This window comes from Alosa alosa, chromosome 22, assembly GCF_017589495.1.
Source record: "Alosa alosa isolate M-15738 ecotype Scorff River chromosome 22, AALO_Geno_1.1, whole genome shotgun sequence".
In the NCBI taxonomy this organism is placed as follows: domain Eukaryota; kingdom Metazoa; phylum Chordata; class Actinopteri; order Clupeiformes; family Clupeidae; genus Alosa; species Alosa alosa.
The window spans coordinates 8,978,456-8,991,070 of NC_063210.1; the positions used below are offsets into that span (position 1 = coordinate 8,978,456).

A 12,615-nucleotide genomic window follows, 5' to 3' on the forward strand; every position below is an offset into this window, starting at 1 on the left:
GATATTGCACATGTATAATGCAATGCCTGCGTTAGCCTTTAGGACAGGCTATGATTCCAAATAAGCCCTTTGTGAAATAGGAATCACATTTCGCAGTGTTTAGGGAGGGACCACAGTACGCATGTAGTGCGTGACGCAGACTGTGACAACCCAGCGAAACGCAAATGACGTTGTGCGCATGCCCGTGTTGAGAGACAGTGCTATAAGGAAAAGTGGTAAAGACAAAGGAATAAACAACCTTAGGATACAGACGAGGACACAAATCAGAAGGATATTGACAGTCCATACACTGCTACACCGCATGAAGACACAAGTAAGTGAAATGGTGATAAACAACGAATGTGTGTTTTGGTCGCTTTTGGTTAATGTAATCAAACGAGTAGGCTACCCTGTGCACACACCACTACGAACGATTATTTTAAGGGAATAAAAACAGGAAATGGTCATCTTTCGTAAATACCTTGCCTTTAAGTGTGCGTCTGATAACCCTCCGTCAAATGTTAGGTTGTGTGAAACGTGGCTCTCTTGGCCTTTTGATTTCTGTTCCCTACCTACCGTGGGTGCTCCTGCTAGCAACCATAGCCAATCAGCTGGTTGAGATGTTTGACCCCCACTCCAAACATTACATGCTTAAAAAGTTCACAACTATGAAGTTATTTAATGTCTTAACCAACTAAAATAGCTTCCTCAGTATCTTGCTTTTGTGGCGTTTACAGGAGATGTGTTTGACCATTTTCCTTTTGAAGCCACGAGATCAATAACACTGAAGTCTCCCTTCGTTTCTGTCTCCTCCACAGCATCTGACTTGAAGAACTTTTATGGCTTGACTCGACTTTTTGATTACCGCCAGTTTTTGTTCCACCAGCCAGGCTTTCACTTCCTTTTCAGTCCACTCTGAGACCAGCTGAAACTTGTCATGTTAATGTCTGTGACAACCACAGACATGGAAAGAACTGCATGTCTATGAGTCCTAAAGCAAAAGTCTGTGATCGACACAATGGGGTCCAACCAAAGAAGATAAGCACAGTTGAAAGTTCACCTCCTGGCTCCAAGTTGTACCAGAACAGTGTCCCTCTTGATAACAGAACGTGAGGTCTGGCTAGCCTAGGGGGCCTGGCTTTCTTTTTTGCCAAGTGACTACCATCCCCTCCCCTTGCCACACATCCCTCAGGCAACTGAAAAGTTGTGGAGATGGTAGTGTTGGCATAGCCGTGGAAAGGAATGGGGAGTGCACCGTGCTCTGGAAAGGGGAGGGGGGTAGGGGGTCTTCAGGAACTGGGTTGTATGCCATGGAAGGTGAGCAAGCAGAAGGGGAATCTGGAAGGGGCTGGCAGTGCGTCAGATAGGGAGGAGGGGACAGATTCTACCCTATCCATAACTCCTCCGCCACCTCCCGCCATCTACCACGAGAAACAGCGTCGGGAGCTCTGTGCACTCCACGCGCTCAACAACGTCTTCCAGGACGGAGCGGCTTTCACCAGAGATGCGTTGCAGGAAATCTACCAGAGGTGAGGGAATGGGGATATCGTAGGTTCAAACACAATGGGAAGAGGGTATATTGGAGGGAATACCAGCTGTTCAGTAGATTCTCTGGGAATTTGCTGCTCTGCATGTTTTGGGTGTCTCAACTTGAACACACCTGATTCACCAGACTAATAATAGAGCCCGTAATCAGGCATGTTTGGCTTATTTAATAGTTAGAGCCCATGCAGTACTGTGCATCCACAAGAGCATGATGAAAGATCACCACATACTGATAACTATTTCACAACCATCCTCCTGTTGTTCCTCCAGCACTGCTGCTTTTATTGAATTTGTCCTGTCAGGCCTCTGCATACACTGATTAAACTGTTAACATTTGCTTGTCCCCATTCAGGGAGGTCTGAAACCAAAACATTTTGGCATTAGTCCTGAATGACTGTCTGAAATACCAGCTGGTATATAGGCTGCGGGCTGTGCCATTTTTGGTGGTGATGAATACTATTATAAGCAGCTCATTTGTAATTACAGCTCTTACAGAGAATCCTAACAGAGCAAAGAAGAACAGTGGTGAATGATCCTTGTGGAGAATGTGCATGTTGTCTTGGACTTCGAGTTATAAAAAAATTGTCAGTGCTAGCAGAGGGATCTTTGCCTCATCTCTCCTCTTTGTTTTTCTCTCACGCACACACCCTCATTTCCTTGCCTGCATATTTGTTTTCTTTCCTCAATTTCCTCAAGACTCTCCCCGAGCACTTTGGTGACACCACACAAGAAGAGCATGCTGGGTAATGGCAACTATGATGTGAACGTCATTATGGCTGCACTGCAGACTCGTGGCTTTGAGGCTGTGTGGTGGGACAAGAGAAGGTAAACACTGGACTCTTCATTACAATCTTAAAGCAACGACGATATAGCTCTTTTACCTTCAAACAGTTTCGAACTCATTTTGATACAATATTGACTTACAATGAAGAGAATGGAGTCTCTGCAAGGCAGGAACGCCTAGTATTGCACTATGTAATAAGGGTTGGAATTACCACAGAGGTGACAATACAGTACTATCCTTGGTACAGCGATATTTGGGCCACAATTCTTCTTGTTCTTTATGTTTTACAATACAGCCAGTATCGTGATTCAATTCTGCAATACATTGCGATTTATTTCTACCATCATTTAGAGTCTGTAGGCATTTTGCCATGCTAAAATTGACTTACTGTCCGATCTGCCCTGTGACACGAAAATAACAAGGTTGCATGCCATCTTATGGACTTCAGCTGAACTTGTGGACTTCAGCAGAAGCAATCTGAGTAGATGAATGTACCAAAATCCATTTTATATAATATAATTTAAAATAAATAAAAAATTGTGGTGCTTGGTGCCATAGCGATATATTATGCCAAAAAAGATTGCAATGCTACAATACTCAATATATTATCCCACCTCTACTATGTTATGCTGTCATGGGTACAGTTCAATACCCTGTATATGCATGTGCTCTGTCAGTCATCATGTAATCACTCTTGTCTATAGGGATGTCGGAAGCATTGCTCTGCCCAACGTTACTGGCTTTATATTGAATGTGCCCTCAAACTTGCGCTGGGGTCCGTTACGGCTGCCACTGAAAAGGCAGCACTGGATTGGTGTGCGGGAAGTTGGAGGCGTCTACTACAACTTGGACTCCAAACTACGGAGTCCTCATGCCATTGGAACAGCTGATGATCTCAGGTACTAGAAATAGTTTTTCACATAGCTGTTATAGTGTAAAGTGATTTTGATGGTTGAAGGTATATTGGGAATCACAATGGTGGGAATTCATATCCTAAGAGATGAGCTTAACATTCATATCATCACTATGCACCGGAGAAGGCCATATGGCCACAATATAGGGGCCGTACACTAAATGCATAGTTTTGAGGGCCAATATGTTTATTTTTAACCTTTTGTGCTTGAATTTGGAGGTGGCTTGTGTTGCGTCTATATTTACCAGCATTCCATGCTACATCTTGCCCAATTCTTGTATGCCTGCTAATTTGATGTTTTGATGTGTGGAACTTTCTTTAAAAAAAAAAAAAAAAAAAACATTGCCCTGTAGCTCCATTCTCAAATGTGAAAAATAAACTTCAGTATTTAGAGAATCCACTAGGAGGCACTACTTTGTAAAACCATGTATCCCCTAAGTGCATTATGGTCATTCTGTTTTTTCTTTCTTTCCTTCTGCGGAAATGTCAACAGGAAGTTCCTGCGTCACCAGCTTCGAGGGAAGAACTGTGAACTCCTTTTGGTCGTGCCAGAGGAGGTTGAGGTCCATCAGACGTGGAGGTCTGATACCTCTTGAATGTTGCTGATAGCTTTTTCGTCTCACTCCAGCTGTGGTTTCAGGAGGGAAGGTTGGTCCAATCAGGGAACCTTTTTCCAAGCAGTTAGGAGTTTCACTCCACCAATCACAGAAGCACACTGGCGAGCCCCTTCTTCTGTTTACATACCCACTGCTGGACTCAGGCCAATCAGACTGAAGCAGTGAAGGTAATGGACACACAGGGATTGCAAATCACATCACAAGAAACCACAACACTATACTGATTGATGACGATTATGTTCGGTGTTTGGAATTACTATGTGTTTTTATATAAATATATATATATATGGAGTATTTTTCAATGTTTTTTTTTTGTTTGTTTTTTATGGTCTAATTTCAAAGTGGAGAAGTCTTACTGTGTATAAAGCTACCAGTACTTCATTCTCTGTATACCTCTGTACAACATCGTTGTCCCTGTAGCCTTCTCCCTCTGCCTTTCCCTCTCTCGCTCTCTTTCTTTCTTTCTTTCTCTCTCTCTCTCTCCTCTCTCTCTGTCTCTCTCACTTTGCATCTCTCACTCTGCATCAGCATCTCTTCTCTCAGTTGTCATGGTGTATTTTGTCTGTCCTGCCTCTAAGTTCTCGGCCTCTTGTGTCACTGCTCACGGTAGGATCCCCCACCTCCAAAAAAAAAGACAATTTCAAACCAGTAATTTCACTGAAGTTTTTAGCCTTGTTCCAGCTTTTTGACAAATGCTTGGAAAGACCCAGAATTGCCTGTGTAAAATTGTATCTTTCCATATGACGTTATATAGTTACTGATAAGAAGTACCTTGTGTAATGCATGATAACTCCTTCAGTGGATGTTATATTCACATAAGGAGGGGTCTGTTACAATCACGATTGTTACTTCAATACCCAGTGCATGCACATCACTGTTGTTGGTCCTCTACAACACTATACTGAAATCAGAAGTTGACCAGTAAGTTGTGTATGCCCTTCAGGAATGGAAATATATCCTGTTCACTTGCCAAAAATGCCATTCTTTTTCATTTCAGTGATAGGTTTATGATGTTACAAAATTCATACAAGTAACCTTTGTCAAAAATATACTTTGGGTTGGGTATGTGACGGTTCAGAAAAGAGATTGAAATTGACATGTTTTTTGTAAGTGGCAGAGTTTGTGTCAAAGTAAGACTTTAAGACATTGAAAGTACATTTAAGAAGGCTGACGCAATGAAGATGATGGTTTGTTTGCAATGTTTGGTATTTGTTGTTTGGTATTTGGCACTGTGTTATCAAACAAACAATGGAACTGATATGGTGACTTAAATATGTAACTCTACTTGAAGGGAAGTTGAACACTCCTCCTCTTGACTATGTAGTTTTTCATTTTTAAGAACGCAACATGTAGTAATGAGAGCATACCACTCTATGAGGTGGCTAAATTGAACTCCCAAAGAACCATGATTGGACATCCTAGTTCAGAGTTTCAACATTCCACACTACATATACCATGGTGCTTTGGGAAAAGGGTAGTAATTTTTTAATTGATTATTTGCCATGACAATCTGTCACTGTTGCCCTTTTTATTTGGGGCATCTGGTTAAAATGTGCTTCTGTGTATGTTTTGTTTTTCGTTACACAAATAAATGCTTGTATTGGCACTTTAATACATTTGTGCTGTGACATCCTTAAAGGTAAAAAGGTTAAACCACATAGCATGCCTTTGCCATAACTTAGTGAGTCAAAAATCCTAGCCTACTGCCAAAAACGTGCCTCCCCTTTTGATACTCTCAAGAGCCCTTTAATTTGCTGCCCTTGTACAAGCAGTAATATTTATACAGTCAGACATCCATACGCGGAAGGCGATCTGTCAGTGACGTGCGCAAACCAATGTAACCTCGGTTTTGCGCCGGCAAATTGCAGTAGATAAGAGACTCAAACGACGAACGCGCTTGGGTAACACGGGGACGCGCCCAACAGTGCAGATGTGTCGCAGATTTGAAAAGTCATTCCATACACAGATAGAGCTAGTAAAAGGAGATGGAACGGTTGGCAGAGCATCGAAACTGAACCGAAATCAGGCCAGGGGTTAGATGGGGAGGGCCAGGGTGGGAGTAAAGCTTTAGTAAACGCTTTTATTGCTCTGACCATTCCTGTTATTTGCGTGGAAGATAGGAACGCATTCTGCACGCAAACATCAGCAACTGTTTTTTTGGGGGAACAGGCGGAGAACGAACTTTAAGAGGAATGGAGCTGTCAGCGATTGGGGAACAAGTGTTTGCTGTGGAGTCAATCATCAAAAAAAGAATAAGAAAGGTAAAAAGCTGCGTTGGGACCGCTTTTGTGAAATTACAGGCACCGATTTCACATTCTAACAAACTAATTCGATTTTATGCATAAGTGCCATACGTAGATAACGAATTGAACGCATGGCCGACACTGCTACTTTAGTTCTGATACTGTTTTAAGCCATTAGATACATATGGGGGAGGGAACTCGGGAGTGCCCCTCTAAACGTAGGAGTGCGTTGCCATTGCATTAACCTAGGCTACATGCTACGGTAACCCATCAGGTTACCAGACATGCGAATTGAGTTACATAACATTAGTTTGATTTTGGAAACCCTTTAATGCGCAGCTCTGTTTTAATCTGTGTTTCCTGCAACGTTATTTTACAGCATAGTAAAGACATAGTGAAGTCCGCTATTTATCCCATCATTGGCAGCATGCAATGTGAAGTCTGACAACTGATACCTAGTTTGATGTCATGTAGCCCGTTATTAATGTCGCAGGCTATACTACAGATGACGTCGTCGAAAATGGGTCACACAAATCTATTTTTCTTGTACCTTAACTGGTTTGTCATTGGAGTAGCTTGACATACATATGTAATTGCTCTGTAGGCATGAATTACATGACCGATATAGGCTGAAAAGTAGCGAAGTAAATGATTCTTGTTGCGTGCGCCGGTAAACGTCATGAGGTGGACACGGGGACAGTAGTGGAGATGCACGCGACTTTACCCCTGCCTACATTTCCCACCTCTCCTTGCATCACCAACACACCGCCTCTCAAAATATTCTCGAATGCTTGGATGTTGTAGGCTGGTAGTAGGATACTTGTGGCGTTTGGGCGCCCCTAGGATGCGATTTTTGACAGACACGAATGCGCTCATGTTGGATGATGTCATACCAGAAAATCATTCGAGATAACGTCACCTTCCAGTTGCCTCTTAAAAATTAGAGAAATGAAGATAGACTAGATATGGAATACCCTAAAACAATTAATTTTTAATGACATTTATCGCCCCCCATTAGGGAAATGTGGAGTATTTGCTGAAGTGGAAGGGGTGGCCCCCCCAAGTAAGTAATACTGCTATTTAATAATATTACAATAGTATAATGGTTGTAAATACAGAAACATTAAGATTACACATTATATTGTGTAATATAAAGTGTTTTTGACAATCCCTTCCTCTATTATAGGTACAGTACATGGGAACCTGCAGAACACATTCTGGACCCACGCCTGGTTCTCGCTTATGAAGAGAAGTAAGTGAGCGACCTTTTGGACTGCAAAGGCACCAGAAAACACTTTGTTACTGTATATGTGTCCACCCTGGTCTCTCCTTTCTTCTCATCTCACCATCTCACCCACACTGCAGGGAGCAGAGGGACAGGGCACTGGGTTACCGGAAAAGAGGACCGAAGCCCAAAAAGCTGCTTCTGCAGGTTCATTCAAGTGACCACCATAACCATTGTGTTTACTGTGGGTGTATAAGTTCCAGTCCTCTTTCATAGCTATGTACCATCTGTCTTGACTGATTCTAGGATGTCTATACCATGGATCTGCGAAGTGCGCACAAGCCCCAGACACAGCCACCAGCCCGCTTGCGGCTCTCCCTTACACGGACGCTAGAGCCACAGTCGACCACCTCCACAGACCAGCCTTACCAGTCGTACGGAGGGGGTCTGTGCCACGGGCTAGCCCAACACAAGAGCAAACAGAGCCAGGCACAGTACACATGGGTTCCCAGTCCCCCACAGACACCCACCCCTTCTCAGGGACTGTCAGAAGAGGACTGGGTGGAACAGGAGGAGGAGGAGGAGGAGGAGGATGAAGAGACCGGGGCAGAGGAGGCCGAAGTGGAGATGGGCATGCGGCGAGATGTCCTCAGCAGTAAGTGTGCTAGTTGGTCAGGCAGAGACACACACATAATCACTACACTGACCTAATTCCTACGGGATGTGGCAGGGCTGTTTGTCAACCCTGTCGCACTGTAGGCGACCCTACTGGGCATGCCACCAGCAAAATAAGCTCCTTGAAATCCAGCAGTACTTCATTCAGATCAGTTGATCAGATGTGTGGATTCTCTTCCACAGGCAAGGATTAAGCCTTTGTGGCAAATGGTTTTCTGGGGAATAAGGTCAATAAAGGTTTAATTTATTTCAGTGTAAATACATCAGAAAAACGTTATTATTTCTTTATTGTTTTTTTTTTGTTGTTTTTTTTTTTTCAGTGGAAATGTCCATTGAAGTTCTCTTTTAGTCCAGGATTAGTCTTAATCTATGTGCAGGAGTCTGGTCCTTAGAGTTTGATTTCTATACTTTACAGTTCTGTATTTCTATTTTCTCAGTTCCACATCAGTCAGTGACCAGTCCAGACTGGGACAAAACCTGTAACTTGGCATAAGAGATGGAATATAAGTGTTTCATCAACTACTATAAATGCAGTACGTGTATCTGAGGAAACATTCTTTCAATCTTAGATAGATTTCCGTATATTCAAATCCAACAGGTAATCAAATACACGCTTCTCTTTAGTGCTCCTAAAGCCACTGGGTCATTTGTTGGGTACCCATTTACAGAGCCATTGTCATATTTAAACACAAGTTTATTATTTTTTTAGTGCACTTGGTTTCACCTTTAAAAAGGTTCTTTGTGTCTTGACCAATTGTCTTAAAGGTGTCCAATGCCGTTTCTTTTTCTTTTTTTTTTTGCTACTGGGCTCTCCCTACTGTTGCGGCATATTTGTATTTTACAGAACTGTCGTAAATACCACTCATAGTTTGCACCCTTCCCCCTGGACAAGGTACATGTGGATTTGTTTACAAACCGGCAAAGATAATCTCCTAAGAGCCATATCAACTGACAAGGTAATATTACACAATTTCATTCAAATAGGCTATTGCACAACTGCCGTAAAGCAATTTGTGATTGTCCGGGTTGGGGTAGAGCAAGTTGCAAGGCTGGTTCCCCATAGAGGGGTAGGCTATAGACCTCTGAAGTTCGCCTACAAAAAATGCTACCATCTTTGCCCATAAGGAGATCTGGTGTCTTGAAGTTTTTCCTATGGAAAAATAACATGGGGATTTTGAATTATCACACCTTTTAAACTCTCGCGGGGACAACGAAATTGGAAATGCAAACGTTTTGCTCTACAGTTTTGTCCTCTGCCTTCGAGTGGATACTGTGATCTGTGGTACGTTAAGGCGGCACACTTTGATTTTTGCTACCCCAGAGCAAACTTGCAATGCAACTTGCCATAGGTAGTTAGCTTCAATTAACATCCGGATGTCCTTATATGGGCAAAGATGGCAGCTTTGGGTACTTTTTGTAGGCGAAGTTCAGAGGTTTATGGCTGCGGAAGGTGTGCGATTCTTCCCATTACAAGTTAGTTTACCATCAAAATGACTTTGAAGCTGTTATAGTAAGGTAAAAAACTTTGCATAGGATGTCTTAAAGCGTTAATACAGAGTTGACCAAATGTATTGAAACAGGCAAATGAAATGCATGCAAGACATGTTTTCTATGGTGAACAGTATTTTCCACATGCTCACATCATTACGAAACATATTCACTATAACTGTGAAAGTCTGTAAATTTAACCCTTGTACGAAAACTGAGCTCTCGTTTGAATTGGCTGCCACTGCACTGGTTACCAGTGGTTCGCTTGATCTTGAGCTTGTCCTTGCTTTTCTCAGGACCTGGAAGGTCAAAGTGCTGGTCCCCTGATACCCAGCCAGAGGAAGTGACCGCATCCCAGACACCAGAGTGTTGGAGCCCGTTCACCAGTGCCGAGGACATCACTGTGACGGACGTCACCATCAACTCTCTGACTGTGACGTTTAGAGAGGCCCTGACTGCCAAGGGCTTCTTCAGGGGCTGGGACTTGGAATTTGAATGAGCCTTGGCAAATGATGAAAGGATAAAGGGGAGAGAGAAAGAAGGAGGGGAGGGTGGGGGTGGGGGTTTGAGTGTGTGAAGAAGTCCAGACCTTTTAAGACAATAGACCTCTGAAGTTCGCCTACAAAAAAGCAGCCATCTTTGACATCCAGTATCTGGCAATTTTTCCTATGGGAAAATAACATGGGGATTTTGAATTATCACACCTGTTAAACTCTCGCGGTGATGAAAAAGTCCGTAATGCAGACGTTTTCCTGAACACACTTTTGTCCTCTGCCTTCAAGTGGATACTGTGATCTCCGGTACGTGAAGGCGGCACACTTAGATTTCTGCTACCTCATAGCTAACTTGCAATGCAACGACCGGATCTCCTTATCTGGGCAAAGATGGCCATTTTGGTTCTTTTTTGTAGGCGAACTTCAGAGGTCTATTTTTAAAAGGGTCATTTTGTATGACACACCTTTCCTCGTTCTCTCACAAAGGTATGTTTTGCATAGCTGAGACACAGTACACACTTATGTAGGTACACATAGCAAACATAGACCAGGGTTAGTCAGCAGATATCATTCCGTCCACTTTTCGTTAAGCCTATGTGCATGATATTGGGCCCCTGTGAAGTTAATGGAGTTAACTTTCAATTTCAGAGATTTGTCTGTAGAATCTCTTGTGTAGTTTAGACAGTTTAGCACACTGCCCTGTATTCTGTGATGTTTACAACATACAAAGACAGACAAGGAACCCAGTGTTCACTTGGAAGAACTGGACTGTGCTTGTTTTGCCCATCAGTAGTTCCTTAAACAGAATTCTTTCAAAAATCTATCATTGGTCAAAAAGTACCAATTTTGCTTCGACGCTAGTCTCGGAATACCGACACGGTTTATATGGTGTGGACTGTGTTCGAGACAAACACTGGCTGTGACTGTTGCACTGAAAAACAGTTTGTCCGTCATGCACTTGCATGAACCATTTGCTTGCTGTGTTACTGATTTTATATTATGTTCATCCGAAGTATTACACTCACATTAATGTATTAACTGTTACTTTGAAGATAGATCTTAGTTTTTCTTTTAGATTTGTCTATCGCTCAACACACACACACAAAAACATGAACATCCTATCACTAGTCAAACAAATGCGATTTCAAATCAGTCATCCACAGAGGGGTTCTTTGAAGAGGAGCTTAGAATGGCCTTTGCACAACTGTTTTAAACCTGAGGGTCTTACTAATGTTGAATGTATTATATTTATTATTTATTTAAAAGTAGTGTATTTGTTAGTGAAACATATGGACTAAATGCACTCTTTGAATGGTGAAGTGTGTGAGGGCCTATAGAGTAAGGTTTGCTCAAACAGGGTATATTCAATGCGAGTTCACTGGGTTTCAAATACCCATAGAATTGCAAGAGACCTGGGAAGTATTGGCATTGTGCAGTATGAACATTTTAGTCTTTATGTTGACGTTAATAAAATTGTTGCCTTTTATATTGAAATAAATTCATGTCCACATGTATACCCATCTCCAAGTTTGAGTTTCCTTGCCCACAATTTAACAGTTATGAAGAATAGAGTAGAATGTGCTGATCAGGCTAGATCACCATGACAACTGTGTGAAACATCCGTACACATGTTACTCCAAATCATTCATTCATTCATTCATAAGGCAGATGGTGTTGATTGTGCCCATCAGAGCACCCATTGTTTTCTGATTATCAACTACATACGACATAAACCAACGCAAGAACAGCACAAACCACCTGGTATATTTTCCAATGGTACAAACATACTTTAATGTACAATTAAATAATTGGCAAAGAAATCTGACCACCAAAATAACTTAAAAAAAAAAGGATAACTACTGACACTGGAGCAACAGTTAATTAGTTCTTTTTGCTTCTGCTCAGCAAGCACCATAATGTGTCAACAAGGGGAAAAAAGTGGTCAAAAAATGTTTTGAACACTAAACAAATAGCACATGGTCTTTTCCAGTCTCTCCTTTGAAAAACAGAACAAAAAAAGAAGTAAAATAACAAACCAAAAATAAACGGTTCAGTTGCCATGGTTTGTACAGTGATTCAGTATCTATATGTTTTTATATATGTAAGTATAAGACATTTCTTCAAATGGCATGATATTTACTCAGCAATCCCCAAATGGGTTGTATACTGTATGACCGCAGTGCCATCTTGCATCCCCAATAGATCATTGAAGAAAAAAAAAAGAAAAATCATTTAATTTATCAATTTACGTAGCTTCAAGTTTTTTAACTTTCAAAAAAATAAAATTAAATAATATATCTATATATAAAAGACAAGAGTTATTTCTCCATGTTCTTATAAAATAAGTCTCAAGGCATATTGCCATGGATTCTGCTGTGGTTACTTCCCGACCCTACACCAACCCTTAGAGAAAAATACTAAATCGACCAATTCTCGATTCTATTTATATTAGCAGTCCATCTTATTCCTGAAATACACTGTGGGTCTCCACGATAGCATGTCAACACATTTTCTTTTGTGTGTGTGTGTATATGCAAGAGAGCGAGAGAAATAGATTGAGAGAGTGTGTGTGTGTGTGTGTGTGTGTGTGTGTGTGTGTGTGTGTGTGTGTGTGAACAGCAAAGTATTTATTGTGTGAAACAGAGAGTATTG

The 12,615-nt window shown here is 41.7% G+C and overlaps 3 protein-coding genes across 5 annotated transcripts in view; 2 read left to right on the forward strand and 1 right to left on the reverse strand.

Moving 5' to 3' along the window:
- Nucleotides 1-170: 170 nt before the first annotated feature.
- Nucleotides 171-5,450, forward strand: josd1 (Josephin domain containing 1). Its single transcript, XM_048233874.1, has 5 exons — nucleotides 171-313; nucleotides 798-1,508; nucleotides 2,221-2,349; nucleotides 3,013-3,207; nucleotides 3,715-5,450. The coding sequence occupies exons 2-5, from the start codon at nucleotides 1,222-1,224 to the stop codon at nucleotides 3,815-3,817; spliced, it is 714 nt and encodes a 237-aa protein (XP_048089831.1). The 5' UTR covers nucleotides 171-313; nucleotides 798-1,221; the 3' UTR covers nucleotides 3,818-5,450.
- Nucleotides 5,451-7,273: 1,823 nt separating this feature from the next.
- Nucleotides 7,274-10,188, forward strand: cbx7b (chromobox homolog 7b). Its single transcript, XM_048233069.1, has 4 exons — nucleotides 7,274-7,333; nucleotides 7,447-7,513; nucleotides 7,613-7,961; nucleotides 9,766-10,188. The coding sequence occupies exons 3-4, from the start codon at nucleotides 7,625-7,627 to the stop codon at nucleotides 9,966-9,968; spliced, it is 540 nt and encodes a 179-aa protein (XP_048089026.1). The 5' UTR covers nucleotides 7,274-7,333; nucleotides 7,447-7,513; nucleotides 7,613-7,624; the 3' UTR covers nucleotides 9,969-10,188.
- A 1,539-nt stretch (nucleotides 10,189-11,727) lies between these two features.
- LOC125287351 (transcription factor SPT20 homolog) overlaps nucleotides 11,728-12,615 on the reverse strand; it is a 3,805-nt gene continuing 2,917 nt past the window's right edge. For all 3 annotated transcript variants that reach the window (XM_048233072.1, XM_048233071.1, XM_048233070.1), the window contains exon 2: nucleotides 11,728-12,615. This exon is cut by the window's right edge. The gene's annotated coding sequence lies outside the window, so the exon portion shown is untranslated.

Excerpts from the sequence above, each read along its gene's own strand:
- cbx7b (XM_048233069.1), top strand. The coding sequence starts at position 7,625 with ATGGATCTGCGAAGTGCGCACAAGCCCCAGACACAGCCACCAGCCCGC. Across the intron at positions 7,962-9,765 it reads GCGGCGAGATGTCCTCAGCA|GACCTGGAAGGTCAAAGTGC; the intron begins GTAAGTGTGCTA and ends TGCTTTTCTCAG.
- josd1 (XM_048233874.1), top strand. The coding sequence starts at position 1,222 with ATGGGGAGTGCACCGTGCTCTGGAAAGGGGAGGGGGGTAGGGGGTCTT. Across the intron at positions 1,509-2,220 it reads TTGCAGGAAATCTACCAGAG|ACTCTCCCCGAGCACTTTGG; the intron begins GTGAGGGAATGG and ends AATTTCCTCAAG. Across the intron at positions 3,208-3,714 it reads GGAACAGCTGATGATCTCAG|GAAGTTCCTGCGTCACCAGC; the intron begins GTACTAGAAATA and ends AAATGTCAACAG.